General features: G+C 32.5%; 1 protein-coding gene and 1 pseudogene across 1 annotated transcript; both read right to left on the minus strand.

Annotated features, from left to right (window-relative positions):
• Window positions 1-775: 775 nt before the first annotated feature.
• Window positions 776-3346, minus strand: LOC124831262 (Syntaxin/t-SNARE family protein). Its single transcript, XM_047305191.2, has 5 exons — window positions 2979-3346; window positions 2607-2721; window positions 1926-2504; window positions 1636-1816; window positions 776-1160 (listed from the first exon to the last, which is right to left on the minus strand). Exons 1-5 carry the CDS (start codon window positions 3053-3055, stop codon window positions 1135-1137), a joined length of 978 nt encoding a protein of 325 aa, XP_047161147.1. The 5' UTR covers window positions 3056-3346; the 3' UTR covers window positions 776-1134.
• Window positions 3347-3872: 526 nt separating this feature from the next.
• Window positions 3873-6589, minus strand: LOC124831263 (subtilisin-like protease SBT1.7 pseudogene; annotated as a pseudogene).
• Between the last annotated feature and the right edge of the window lie 9755 nt (window positions 6590-16344).

The raw sequence follows: 16344 nt of genomic DNA on the forward strand, positions 1-16344 counted from the left end.
TTACACCCATCCTATAATTCAATTTAATAATATACTAATTTAAATGTAAAATATAAAATTAAAAAAATAAAGTAAGTAAAATTAAAATATTATTATTTTGTTATTAAATGAGTGTTTTTTTATTGATAGGTGTCAACATCATTACCTAAATACTGTGCAAAATGCAATTCCCGTAAATACTGTGCAAAATGTGCTAAAAAGAACTCTAAATGTTCCATGTAAAAAAGAAACTAAAAAATCTACAGAAAAAAATTAAAAAAATAATATCCTCACATTTAAATAATGAAATATAAAAACACTAAATCCTTAAAAATATTTCTTTACATTTAGATCTTTAAATACAATGAAAATAATCAAATTTATTTCAAATAGCTTAAATTGCTATATTTTTTTAATTTAGATATTTCTTAACATTTAGATATTTAGTTTTCTACTTTATATTCTTTTTTCTAAATAATTTTTTTTCTAAACAAAATTTCTATAATTTTAAATAACGTTTTTATTTTTTATAAATAAAAATTTATATTTTTTCAAAAAAAATTAATTAAACTGCATCTATAATGAAAAGGTCTAAATGAGAAAATAAAATGCACGTGGACCTAGTGCTAGTAATAAAGATGTGAAAGAATTTACTGAAGGAAAAAATTCAACAAAACTCAATGCTTTCAAACAATAAAAGACATAAAAATGAACTAGAGCACAGGTGTGTAATACGAGTTACATTCATGTGACAGCATTTTCTTCATAGGAAGAGTGAAAATAAAAAAATGTCAAATAAGCGTAATTAATGTCAATTGTACTAAAATAAAAAAAACACAAAAAAAATTATTGTATTTTAATGTTCCAAGAAATGTCTATCAGTTCCTTTATCAGAGAGCTCTTCAGGGACTATTAAGAAAAGAGAAGGGAAGAACAGATTGAATAGCAGAATAACAAAAAATTGTGGAGTTTCCATGAACTATACTAGACTCTACTTGTAATTCCAAAACTTAACTCAGAACCACAAAATCTAACCTATATCTCCAGCTCAAGTGTCAAAGTGGGACTATATGAACTTTTGCATCAAAAGCTTGTCTATATACCCCGTGATGTCTGCAGCTACACATTTTTTTATTGTGCACTGATATCTTCCTTCTACAATGTGTGGAATGCAATTAATGCTGCAGGATACCAGTAATAAGTGTAAGCCACGATGACATAATGCGTAGTGAAAAAATGAAAATCAGTAGGTAAACACAACCAACATAAATGCAAGCATGTGCTGTAATGCATAGTGTGGACAGACAAAAATTCAAACAGTAACCAAGATATCAAGATGTCAGCTTACAAACTAATGAAAAAAAAATGAACAGAAAAACATGAAGAGATAGCAACAGAGTGACTTTTCAAAGAAAAAAGAAGTAATAAATGAAAGCAAAGGTCCATACACAACAGATTTAGAATGAAGATAAGGATGAGCAAATCGTTAGCAAGAAGGCCATACAATCATTCAACAAATAGTATGAGTAAGAATAGAAAGAATAATAAGGTAAAATTCCTCAATTACCAAAGTGGTAAGTTTTTAATAAGAAATTCCACTGCATGCATCTGCATATAATTATTATATAGCAAACGACAATCATACCAACAACTCACCTATAAAACAAAGGAGAACAAAAATCCAAACAGCTATTCGAACAGGCTGCCTGTATTGAATTTGGTATTGAGATCTTTGAAGCTTTCTCCGAATAGCACCATACCATCCATGGAGTTGTTTGTCATAGCATTCATCACAACTATCAAGGCCACTCTTACTTTCACAGCTTGCACTGTTGCCCTGTTTTCAGTAAAAGAAAAATATATTACATATCAGTAATTCAACAAATGTATAAAAAATCACTCAAGCAAGTTATCATTATGAGAGACAACAACTGCAGATTACATACCCTATTGAATTCAGAAGTTGGAAGTAGTGTGCTATCAGTTTCTGTATGAGGATTCACTGCTTTCAGCTTTTTATAAGCATTCCTAGACCACTTCAACTTAGAGACTGATTCCATTGAACTAAGAAATCCTGATAAACTGGGTGCCTTATTATGCATTGGACCAGAAGAACCACTTGATGAACTCCACTGCTGTGCATCATCATGAACTGAAACTTTCCAAAATCCAATATCAGCACTAGCACTGGCCACCCTGCGATGCCCACGTGATATCTCCCCCTTTGGTTCACCCCATCCATATGAAACATGAAAATCCTTCGAACAATTAGTCACTGGTGGATCTTCAATGTCCCTGCTGTTACTTTCTGGTTTTCCCGAAAGAAACAAAGCAAGCTCATCCTGTTCTCCTTCGTCTAAACGAAACCAAGGCAGAGATGCCTTGCCTACCGATTCACTTATCGAATGCTCAACTTTCATTATCTTATCCTCAATGGCAGTGATAAATTGTTGGTGCCTACTTCTCGCTTCATCACTTGAAATTTTGCCATAACTTGGCATCACTGCCCGCCCAAATTCCTCTAACTGCATTTTCCAACAAACATACAATCATATCTCCACTTCAACAACAAAATACTTCAAATGAACTAGCTATTCTAGTAGACATTTACCGTGAGTAGGAATTACCTGCCATTTGGCAGTGCCAAGCGCAATATATAGATCTCTACACACTTCATCAGAGTTCCACATGCTGGACGCATCTTTTGTCGCGTGTAACCATATCCTATAAGTAGATTCCATCCTTCAAAAACACAAAGATAACAAATCAACAAGAAGAAATTACATGATTGTGCACACAGATAAACCTAGAAATTTCAGTAATCAAGCTTCCCAACTCTTCGAATTCAGTAGAGTAGAAAAAGGCACAAATTAAGTCAAGTTGTACTTCCAGACCTAAATCAGTATATTCCTCTTCAGCAGAAAATAAATTATAAATTAAATAAAAGCACAAAACTAATTGGAACAAAAATCGAACAAAACTCATGTAAATGGACATACCTGTCTGCAGATTCTTGAACTTCTTCGGCGGCGTTAAAGAAAGGATCCTTTTCCCACCGGTCAAAACTCGACGCCATGAATAATTTTAGTTTACCAAAAATTCCGAATAATAATTGAAAATTTTTTTGGGAAAAAACAATGAATTCAGTGTATAAAACCCTAGGCGATGAAACCTCTGCTGCAGTGATAAACTAATAAAATTGGTCTATGCGGGTATTCGTTAAATTAAACGCAGTAAAGAAAGGAGAAGCGAAGAACGAGGGATCCGTGAGAACGGTTCTGATTATTCGTTAGCTGGACGAGAATGAAGCGTATCCAAAACGTAATTAATAGGTTAGGACTAAGGTTGTTCTCGTGACCTTCGTTAAATGTTTTTTTCGCCAATTTTTATTTATTTTATTTTTTGGATGCGGATATGTAACGCGTGATAATGGTCGTAATGTTTTTCCAACGTTTGTGGTCAATAATGTACTGCTTCATCCTGCTTCGCTTCGCGTTCTTTTTATTGCCACCAAACAAATGAGTGAAATAATTAACTTTTACGTCTTTCTTTTATGAATTACTATGTACACTGTTATTTTACTACCTAATTCAAATAATATACATTATCGAATTAATAAATGCGTGGCAAATTTAATATTATATCACTTTTCTGTACAGTAACAAAGAATTGACAGACGCACAAAATGAAGTGTGGCTAGTGTGCGTACAAATTAGACATGCGGAACCTTTTTCGAGGTGATATAAATATATTTTTTCATATATATAAATAATAATAGTACATTTTTTTTAGTTTTACGGTACATAATTTAGAAAGTAAATATGAATTGAGAAATTAAAATTTGAAGTTATTTTTATTCAATTTTCATCTCTATGAAACATAATAGAAAAAGGTAAAGTGGAAAGATAAGATATGAATAATTGATAGAGCCAGTAATCCATAATGATACATGCAGATGCGCCAATACTTTTTTATGTACAATTATTGTTGTCGTTATAATTATTATTATTCCATGTGCTAAATATATTAAACGAGGCCTTTTGGGCCACACAATTTCGGCAGGCCCTTATCAAATCATGTCCAGCTGAACGCAATTGGGCTTGCAACCCTATGTTTTCCATCCGTCCATTCCAAACGCGCAAAGCTACTGGTCCCGGAGGGCTTGGAGGTGTATGTAAACGACACCGTATAGCTCTTCTTCTCGTACTCCTGCGCGAAACTCAGCGTCCCCGGTTCCACCACAATCTTCACATTCGAATCCCCCAACGGCACCACCGAAGCTTTATACGTTCCCGGAGCTCCGACGTTAGTCAAAACCCTAGAGTACTTCACAGTATGGGGAGCATCCGAACCACCCCCAATCCCCGAAGCTGTCTCCAAAGCAACTGCAAACGAAGGATAGTTGAAATCCTCCACTCTGTATTCCCTCTTCGGGTCACAAGTAAAGTCCCTCCTCGCAGCAAGCTTGATTTGAAACGATGTGTAGTTTAGCGCGCAGAAGAATCCCAAGTAGTCTTCCACGTCGGCATCATACACCAGACCAGGATCAAGGGCAGCCACGGGATTCACGTGTCCCGCGCCATAATCGAACGGCGTTGCAGGTTGCCCAGTCGCAACATCTTCAATTGCGGCGCCGTTTTTGTAACTCGTGTAGGCTGTTGTCATGAGTGCGGATCTAATAGCCGCAGGGCTCCATTGAGGGTGCGCGCCTTTGACAATCGCGGCCAAGCCACTGACGTGAGGGCAAGACATGGAGGTTCCGGAAATTATGTTGAAGCTGACATGGCGATCGTCAGCGGTCAACCCGGTCGGTCCAACCGCGCCGGTCCAACCGGCTAAAATGTTGACCCCTGGAGCTATTAAATCCGGTTTGAGAATCTTGGGCGTGAGAGCGTTGGGTCCTCTGGAGCTGAAAGCCGCCACAACCGGGGAAGGTTGAACCTCCAAATGGGTTCCTACGAAAGCAATCTTAGCGGTGGGATTTACGGAAGAAGAAACGTAACTCTTAAGAATTTGACTTGATTTTTGGCCCAGCGATGCAGCAGGAAGAAGATGAGGGTCAGCAACTAACTCTTCCCCGTAAGCTTCATTGTTGGCCAAAATCATTCCAGCACCTCCCGCTAGCTTCACCACCAAACCCTTTTCCACTCTGGGATTTCCCCCTCTCTCGCATATCACAATCTTCCCTGAAACCTTCTCAGGAATGAGAGAATCTTGCAAGCAAAGATACCCAACAGAAGAGTTACTCGCGTTGCCAGCGTAAACGAGAGGAAGCGGAGAATCCGGCAAGGGTTTACCGCTATAAAGCGAGGCTCCGGTGTATGTTTTTCCGTTTCCGAGCGTTATGTAAGCAGGGAAATCGCGGTCTAAAGTTCCCGCTCCCACCGTGGTTATCCACGGCGCCACGTTGGATAGAGTTGACGAACTGGGCCCACCGTTCCCTGCTGACATGGAAACTAAAATCCCGTGTGACGTGGCAGAGAAGGTACCAATCGCGATAATGTCTCTGTAATACTCCAATAAGCTTCCCCCAATCGACATGGATAAAACGTTCACGCCGTCTTCTATGGCCTTGTCGATCCCCGCGGCTATGTCGGAAGAAAAACACCCACCAAGCCAGCACACTTTGTAAACCGCCACGCGCGCTTGCGGCGCCATTCCACGAGCCGTGCCTGACGCCAAACCGAAGAAGCTAGCTTCGGGAACCACCGAGCCTGCTGCCGTGGTGAGCGTGTGACTCCCATGCCCCTCGTCGTCTCTCGCTGACTTTGACTCTGTACTTAGGTCAACAGGTCCAAGAGCGGATTCGTAGCCTTTGGAGAAAAACCTCGCACCCACTAGTTTTCTGTTGCAGTGTGAGGAGTTCATGTTGCTGCCAACTTCGCACTCGCCTTTCCACGTGGCGGGTACCGGGCCCAGGCCCGTGTCATCGAGGCTCTTCAGCTCGGGCCAGACGCCGGTGTCAAGGACTCCGATGATGACCTGGCTCTGTTGCTGGGACGCGGGTAAGAGCGTGGTGCTTTTGTCGAGTCCGAGGAACTGCGGTGTTCTTGTGGTGTGGAGCTTGTATCGAAGTTCTGGGGTCACTGAGAGAATTCCTGGTTGGTTCGCGAGTGTTTCTGCTTCTTGGGGTGTGAGCCTGGTGGAGAAGCCGTGAACCACGTGTTTGTAGGTGTAGAGGATCTCTGCGGTGGCTGATGCTGATTTGAGGGAGGAGTCGAACCAGTTGAGGTGGTCGGAGAAAGTCGCGGGCATGGTGGACTTGTCCATGTGGATTATGTAGGTCTTTTTGGTTTGGCGGTGTGTTTGCTTTTCTTCTGCTTTGGTGTTGGTGCTGCTAAAGAACGCTGTCAGCAGCAGCAGAAGAATAATGGTTTGCAGAGACTTGAGAATTTGCGTCTTCATTGCTCTGTTTTGGTTGTGTTGGTTCTGACTGAGGGATTTGTGAGGTATTTATTGTTGAGTTGAAGATATGGTAACAGTTGAAGTTGAGCCATAGGAATATAAGAGTTTATAAAATGAATAAGAAATGCTTTTCTTTTTCTGGTATATAAATTTTACCTTTTCCTTTCTCACCCTAGACAAAATACTTTGTTAGCCACAGATGATAAAATGGGTTAAGAGATGCAGATTTCTTTGTACCTCTCTGTTTTTAGTCGTAGAATGTGTTATATCTATCTTTTTGCCATGTTTTTTCCTTCTATTCTGAAGCACTGAAAATGGTCTATTATTCCCCATAATCTTTTTGTTGAGACCTGTTTTTTTAGAAAACAAAAAAAGAAAAAGATTAAAAGAAGCAACTTAGTTCTTGCTTTATGAAGGAAAAACACACGTACATGGTGGGGGTGCAAAAGTCGAACAGGTAAGGAGACAAAGTAGCTTTTTCGATGACGTCATCATCGTACTTTGTTTAAAATTTTAAACAATTGCATATAGCTTTTTATGAAAATGAATAGTTGAAATACTGTCAGCACAACACTAAAATGAATTTCTACGTATCTAAAATTCTCTTCCTTTTCTTAGAGAAAGAAAAGTGATACACAGCTATTCTATTTTTTATTCTAAATGTGACCAACATATATAAAATAATATTTTTATTTTAATTATAAAGCAATTTAGAACGAATTAACTAGAAAACAAAAACTCTTTAACTAACCATATCAAACTATGTAAACCTATTTTGTTAATTAAGTATAATTGTTTCATGCATTATCTTTCATCATACATCATACATGAATGTATGTTATCTTTCTAATCAAATAAGTTATTTTTTTTTTATATTTTGATAACATTTTTTATAAGAATTATGATAGATTAATAATTTTTCTTAATAATTTTTGACAATAGACTATGTATCGTTAATTTATTGATCTGTATATTTAAAATAAACTAATCACTAGTTATTACGTAAGTTACTGTTGTAAAAAATTGTCAAAAAAAAATTATTAAAAGAATATTTTTCTTTGGTACAATAAAATTCCATTAACTTGATGTACTTGAGAAGTCATAAGGCTGAAAAATTCTCACCTACTGATAAGTATGGTTTAGTCGAGAAGTAAGTAAAATCTAATTAATGACTGTCTTTTATAAATTATTGAATTCGAGTACTCTCTTATGTATTATCAAATAAGTCTAAAAACTTTTGGACAAAGAAATTCAATCAACGAGAAATCAAAACACAAGATTCTTCTTCTTTTTCACGACTATGGTCAGGTCGGTAGTGTCAAATTCAGATTACGTCCCTTTCATATATTTAACTGCTGAAGGAGAGAGATAATCATGATTAAGACAAACACTAAGTATGTGATGTAAGCTTTTTCTACTAACAATCCACTCATTTTACACACGAAAAGAAGCTTTCAATATTTTGACAAAAAAGCTTTTCTAATATCAAAATATATATTAATTCTCCAAGATCAGATAGCCTTTAATTTATGGTAAGAAGAATCATCTTTATAGCACTTAGTTAAGAGTGGAAGCAAGGGACACACATATTATACCTTATAAATCGACCATTATAATATATATATATATATATATATATATATATATATATATATAGCATATTATAATATAGAAAGAGTATAATTATTAATAAGTCTAGTTAGATTGATAGATTTACTTAAGTGAACAAACCTTTCAACCTTTTTATATACTTTAATCTCAAGTTATTGTAATGAGGATTTGACAAGTGTTTAGTTAAAGTTGAGGATGAAGTTCTTAATGTTTATGTAAGTATAAATGAAAAACAAACCTGGTATTTCTTAATATAGAAGAGAGAAGTTTTCTCTTAATATAGTAAGTGGTAAGTGAATATTGTTGACGTATTTTGGACATACATTTTACGTATTAGTATAATTATGTATAAACTCTATAAAAAATTATTAAATAATAATTAAATTTAGAGGCAAAAATAATTAGTCATTGATAAATTAGAGACTATTTTATAAACTAAAAAGTTATCAGTATATAAAATAGTTTTTAAGAATAAAAAATTATAATTAATTTGTGAATTAAAGTCTAAATTAACTTTAACATTAACTACTAAATTTTTTAACTATATTGATTCTAAATTAGTCTTTACTTTTTTAATTAGAGACTAATTTAAAATAAATAATATTAAACTAAAATTTTTGTAACTAGTATTAGAGATCAATTTAGATTCTAATTCAAAACTTAATTATAATTTTTTATTAGTAATATAGACTATTTTAAATATTAATAATTTTTAGTTTATAAAATTATTTTTAATTTGGTAATATAATAAATAATTATTTTTGTCTTTAAATTTAGTTGTTTTTTAATGATTTTTTATAGTGAAATAATATACATGAGAAACATATTTTTTTAATTAATGTAACTATATTTTATGTAGTTCAAATCAAACTTCGTTAAAGGAAACTTATGAAAATATATAAAATAATTTTATATTCATCTTATTTTCATCCTTTATTTTAATTATATATTATCACTTTAAGGTTTTCTACATATATAAACTATAGAAATAAATAGCTAATATATATTTCATTAAAAACTATAGGATAAATCTAAAATTTTTAAAATTAAAATAAGCATGGTGGTGTAAGAATTGAGAAGAGAGTGTTGATAAATGACGTTGATTTAGAGAAGAAAATGGAGTGTTAAAAAGAGAAAGCAGAAAAAAGGTATAATGATTGAGAATAGAGACGTATGAGAGATAGATTGTCCAAGTTGTAAACTTGTTTGTTGTTCTTTATGAAGGCAATTAGCTGGAGAGGACCTACTTCTTATTAATGCTAAACACGTAGGTTAAGCAATCTCCTATCTATACTTAATGTTTTGATTAAACAATTCGACACTTTTGACTACTCAAGCACTTCTCCAATAATTCAAACCCAAATTATAATTAACTTTACTCATTCATTCACTTCAACATTTCATCCTTTGGGTCCCTAATTACAGCAACAAACAATAAGGTACCATCAACCGTCAATATATGTCGGTCGTCTGCTTCACAAATACCTAAATTTAATTTCTTTTTCGTATCAATGTCCTTCGATTATTAATTCTAACTGTAAAGTTTTATTCCAAATTAACTTGTAAAATATAACGTCCAATGGAATGCATTTTTCAATAAAATTATTTTTCAGTTTGGAATCTGAAACATAAGTGAGCCTTTGTCTTAATTTAATTTACATTTGGATATTTTTTATATATGTTAAATGTTATAACAATTTTCATTAGCTTTTGATTGTTTATAAAAGGAGGGAGTATAATTTTTTATTAGTTATAAAAGTAGGGTAAATGTTGACAAATATACGAATTAGATGGGGTACGTATATTTATTGTCTTTAAGAACTTACTTATCGTTTGTTGTAAATTTGAGATGTCAAGATTTGTTTGAGTTGTTCGAACTTGTTCTAACATTGGTTATCTTAGATGAATTTGATAGACTTTTTCAGCAATTTTATCATTAGGTGAGTCTTGTCCACACCTTAGGAGGAATCGGAAAATGGCCATTAACCTTTCGAAGAAACATTGTATCTCTTTAACATTGTTGAGACTTCTCATTTCCTCAATTCCCTTATGCTTAGCATGAAACTAAGGAACTTGCCTCATCTACTCTGAATACGCATTTATCTGGGTTAAGTTGCAAGTTGTATGCTCATAAAGCTGAGAATATGTCAGTCATATCTTACAAACACTAAAAGAGGTTTAGGGATTTAACTACCATGATGTCTACGTATATTGTCACTTTTATCGATTAGGTGTTTGAACACCCTATCCATAATGTAGGGAGGGACAACACACACACATACACATAGATCTCCACACTGATAAGATATTGTCCGCTTTGGGCCAAGCCCTCACGGATTTGCTTTTGGTACCACTCCAAAAGGCCTCTTACCGATGGAGGTATCTTATGTGTATATAAACCCATGTCTATCTCTTATTTTATCTTATGTGGGACTTTGTTTGTACCCAACATCCTCCCCTCAAACAAAGGACTCCCCTACAACGGAAGTCTTTTTTTTCTTATCCTCGAGTACACCATGGTCACTGAGCATCTCTTGCTCTCCACCTCTCATGACTCATCTGGTAGATCTCCACACTGATAAGATATTGTTCGCTTTGGGCCAAATCCTAACGGATTTGTTTTTGGTACTACTCCAAAAGGCCTATTACCAATGGAGGTATCTTATGTGTATATAAACCCATGTCCATCCCTTATTTTATTTGATGTGGGACTTTGTTTGTACCCAACACATAAGTCTCTAATATGTTGTTCCAACATTCTTAAGGCCAAAGGACATGACCTTATAATAGTAGTTGACTTCCTTTGTAATGAAGGCGATCTTTAGCTTATCACCCTCAACCACAAGAATTTGATTATAGCCTCAGTAGGCATCCAGGAAACTTAATACATTATGGTTGGCAACTCCATCTACTAGTTCGTGAATAATAGGTAGGCGTCTTTGGACATACTTTTGTTGAGATCTATATTGTCCACACACAACTGTCATTTTACATTGACATTCTTTAACAACATAGAATTTGTCAACCATGTTGTGTAACGTGCTTTCTTGATGAAGTCGACTTATAAAAACTTTTCTGCCTCAACTTTAGTAGCCAAACGTCTTTCTTTTCCTAACTTCCTCTTCGTTTTTTATATCAGCCTAGCTTCACTTAAGATAGATAGCCAATGGAAGGCTACCCTTAGGTAAACCCCTAGTAGGTCAACTGTTGTCCATGCAAATAGATCGACATTGTTGGTTATAACTTAACTTACAACCTTATCTCCTTTTTGTTCATTCTAACTTCAGAGCTTGGCCCTCCTATAAAGGAAAAATTTAGGATTCTCCAATGGGCTCTAAACGTGTATTACTACCTATCCTGAGATCGAGATTGTCTCAATTTATTGTATCGGCCATGTTTGTTTGCTCAACATTGTTAATACTAAGTTATGGAATTGGAAGCCATAGACTCAGAATGTAACATTCTTGAGTTGTCTTCTAACCGTCATGGATCGTAATAAGGTCTTCTGATGATGATGAAAACATCATGGATAGGTAGAGAATGAACAGTTATAATTAGTGTCGTCAAAATGGGTTGAAACCCATGAGCTAACCCGACTCACAACGGGTTTTAGCCGGGTTGGGTTGAAAAAATATGCAAAAGTTTTTATGCGAGCCAATTTTGACCCTGATCACTAAGAACCCGGCTCACACGGGTTGAACCCGTGGTGGATCGGATTGGCTCACCAATCCACATATTTTTTTTAATTAAATTAAATTAATTATTCAAATCCTATTTTTTTTGTTAAAATCAAATTAATTATTCAAAACGCACAACCTTTACCTAGAAATAGAGCCTTTGGTGTTGCTGTCTTTCCAAAAGTTTTCCTCTGCAAATAAAATCCTAAGATTATAGATTGGATAATATTATAGATGGAGATAAAGAAGAAAATGCTTCAAGAGAGCATAATAGTGTGAATTTATCCATTCAAGACTCCAATTTAATAGATAGATAATATTATAGATTGGATAATTCAGGAATATATCATTTGTTTTATCTTGTTTTTAGACCTATCTACAAGCATGACAGTTTTATCTTGTGCTATATATTTTTGTTAACGGCTATATGTAATTTGTTGGTCAAACGATTGCGTACGTCTCATTAAACTAAATTGGCAAAATTTTATGCTTGATAGCTTAAAATATATATAACAATATATCTCTTTTGTTTCATTTTCTTTTATATCAATTGGTCTAATTATTACTATTTCAATTTGATCAATGAAAGTAATATGTTATAAGAATATCATAAGAAGAGGGTGAAAAAAAAGTTAATTAAGTGAGTCAATGAGCCAACTCGTTTAATCCACGACATGTGGTGGGTCGGGTCGGGTTCGAATTTTTTCAGCTTGCTAATAAATGAGTCGGGTTGGGTTGGCTCATTAAGTGGCCAACCCGTGGTGGGTCTGGTCGGGTCGGGTCGGATCACCCGTTTTGACAGCTCTAGCTATAATATTGAAGTTGTCTTTCTAATATTTTTTTAATATTTTAAAAAAAATTGTTTTGTTCTTAAATTAAATATATATATATATATATATATATATATATATATTATTTTTATATTTAACTTTTATAAAGCATAAAGATCATGATATATATATATATATATATATATATATATATATATATATATATATTTGTTTTTAAAATGAAAAATAATATCTAAAAATAATTTGATAAAAAAATATATTTATTTCGTAAAAAAATGAGTGAGCTCAAGCCAGCTAAGTGAACAAAACAACAAATTTTCTACACAACATATTCTGTCAAATCTTACTTACCATGCTGAACTTATTTGGAAGTCAACATCATTCAGAAATCAACCAAATTTAAGAGAATGATGTGAACACTAAGACCATCCTCCCCTCATTTTTTCAAATCTCTTTCTAAATTGTCAATAGTTGTCGAACCAGTCTAAATCATAAACATAGAAGGCTGAGTTGCCAGAGAAAATGAAAGAATCACCAATAAAGAAGGAAGAGAGGAAAAAAAAAACTAGTATCATGATCTTTGCTTTAATAAAATTTAAGACGCAAACACGATTAAGGGTAAATAAAAAGAAAAGGTGAAGGTGAAGAATATTTACATAAATTCCACCATCAAAAAGAAAAAAAAATGGGATTGATAATATATGCATAAAGTCTAAGGGTCGTTTACACGTCATTCAGATGTTTAAGAAATGGTTTTCAATCATAAGTTTGGTTGCATTATTCAGACTAATAATAATTTCTGATTAATTGATATACAGAGAATAAATTCTCATCAAACTAAAAGTTAAATAAATTTTATATTGATTACTAAGATGACTGGGAAAAACAAATTACATAATATTCCATTAGTGACAAAAACAGGTTTGAAAATAACACCCACTCGTGTCATACATATCCAACCAATCATAATAATTTGCATGACTTTTTGACGACTCGTTTTCACACCATTCTGCATTTCTCCAAAGAAAACCGCTAAAAATGTCAAATAAATTTAACATACATGGTTGATAGTAAAATTATCCGTTATAAAATGTGTAGACGTACTGTAACGTTTATACGTTGTTATTTTTATGTTATAAAATATGTGATTTTTGAACTAATGAGAATAATAAATAAATAGACATAAAGAAGAGCAGTTAAGATATGAAAAAGGATATGTATAGGGTAGCTAATAAGTCACCGTCGTAAAGAAAAAGAAAAAGGACAAAAACCATATCGAAGCATTAATAGAAATGGTTTGTGAGGGACCATGTTGTTTATAATTGAGATGGAATGAAGCTTAACTGCATGGATTATAATATATGAACTAAACACATTAGGAAAGTGGTTTTTGAAGATGTGATATGGATATATATACGCTATGCACAAAGACTCTTCCACAGTTCACATGCATTAACCTTCTTGCGTGCTGTCTTATATAACATGATGCAGTATTTTCGACCCATACAACTCAATAATACATTAATGACCAGAGTTTGATTGGACACAAAGGTGTGGTGACAAGGACACGTTTTTCCTTTTCCACCATAAATCCATTTCAAAAAACAAATGAAAATGTCATAACATTAATTCTCACAATACAATTTTTTTTTTATAAACCTGAATTCTCGTCACTTTTTTAATTTTTTTTATAAATTATTTATTGCTTTTATAAAATTATTTTTTGAGAAAAAAAATAGAAAATCTCACCACAGATTAGTTTCTTGTGACAAAATTTGACTTAATTATTATTTTTATCCCAAATTTTTTTCCTCTTTATTAGTTCGGTTCTCTTACTTTTTTTCTAAGTTAATTTTAATTTGTATTAAATGAGTTTATTTTAATCATTTTTTAAAATCTTTTATAAATGTTATTAATGTCTTCTTTGTAACATTTCAGTTTTAAGTTTTTTTATGTGTCAAGATTAATATTATATTAAGTGATAATATTAATAATATTAGTGTCATGGTCGGTGTCACGTATACTAAATGTAAATATTTTGTATTTAATTAGTTTCAATATTTATCATTTGACTCAATTAATCTTTAATTTTTCTTTAAAATAAGATAATATTGTATGTGTCCAAAATACGATCATATTAGTAACTAAACTTAATTGTGACTTATATATTAATATTAAAATAATTTTTTTAAAATTATATGTCAAATCACTTCATCTAAATATTAAAATTTTATTTTAAACTTATAATTTTTTTTTAATTTTGATCAAAATGCTTCCTAACCATCTTGTGTGATCTAAGAATAAAGCCTTATTGTAATTTTTAAATTTTAATATTTCAAAAATATAAAAAAAAAATTGTCTTTTGTTAGCAAAAAGAAGTATATTGACATCTTCCTTCAATGAAGGATTTTGATGATGATATTTCATGAAGAAGTGTTGAAGAATTAAATAAGTGTTTGGTTTCAAGAAATATTTTGAAGAATCAATAACTTAGTTGTTAAAGACTTGTAATTTGTATTGTAATTAATTTAGTAGTTCAAGAGTTAATAGGTAGTACTCAAGTCGTACAGCACTTAGAAATAATTTTATTTTTCATAAAAATATGTGATAATCGATTATCACTAAGGATAATCCTAAGAAATTATTATTTGAAAATATTTCGGGAATAATTGATTATTACTTATGATAATCTAACTCTTAATTTTCGGACCTAATTTTCAAATATAAAGTTTATAAATACTTAGCTTAAACCATTATAGAATACAGAGAATAGTCTGAGTCCAAGTGTTTAAGAAAGCTTGAGATTCGGTGCTTGAAGAAGGAGAAGTTTTACTTAATGTGTTTGAGTTGGAAGTGGTTCTCTACCAAGCAGATTCGAAGTGTTCATTCCCTCGTGTGTCGAAGAAAGATGTTTTGTCATCTTTTATCAGTTAAGAGAGATGTTTCTAATTCATCTTGTATTCATTTATTGTATTTTGAACTACATTTTATTGAAAAGTTAATCACTCCTTTTAGAATGATCAACAATTGGACGTAAAATCTTTTGATTCAAACCAGTATAAAAATTGCTTGTGTGAATCTTCTCATCCTTACTCTATTTTACTCATTCACTTCGAAATTTTTTTTAAAGGAAATCAAATTTTTAAATAGAACCAATTTATCTCTCCTTCTTGGTTTTCGTCGAACATGCATTTAAAATTTGTGTGCTATCGATTATTTATAAATGCAATTTCTCTTAGTGAAAAAAAGTTAATATTCACAGAAAATTTAAATTAATACTAATATGTTTTACATCTTTTAAAATTCACTAAGTGTGTCTTGAGGAGTGTTGTTGTTGTTAGAAAAATTATTGATTCTTTGTCTATCGAATGAGGTGTTGTTTATCATTTGTGTTAAAACACATATTTCTAACTTTAAATCTATTATCTACGATGATAAGTTTTAATTATTTCTTAGTAATTAGTTAATCTCTTTTTAAAGATATTAATAATGGGATGTAGGACCTTTATGTGCAATTCTGTCTGTGAGTAAAATCAATTTTTAAAAAGAGAAAATTTTATTTTTTTATTAAGTAAACTAATACACCTTGGTTTTTGTCAAAACCGTGAATATTCCGTTGCATGTTTCTAACTGGAATATTAATTATAATTAAAAAACTTAAAGATTTTATTAGACTATGTTTCTTAATATGTCTATTGAATTGGATAAGAATAACTTTAAATATGAATATTTTCTTTGTCCATGATTCATTTCATACATAAATTAACCCCTGCGGCATTGAATTAAAGAAATGCAGATATTTATCTTTTAGACAAAGTCCAATAAAGACAAACTCTACTGGTTATGGTATATAGTTTTGAGGGAATGTAATGGAACACTAA

Source organism: Vigna umbellata, chromosome 1, assembly GCF_029865625.1.
Source record: "Vigna umbellata cultivar VRB3 chromosome 1, Vumbellata_1.0, whole genome shotgun sequence".
In the NCBI taxonomy this organism is placed as follows: Eukaryota; Viridiplantae; Streptophyta; class Magnoliopsida; order Fabales; family Fabaceae; genus Vigna; species Vigna umbellata.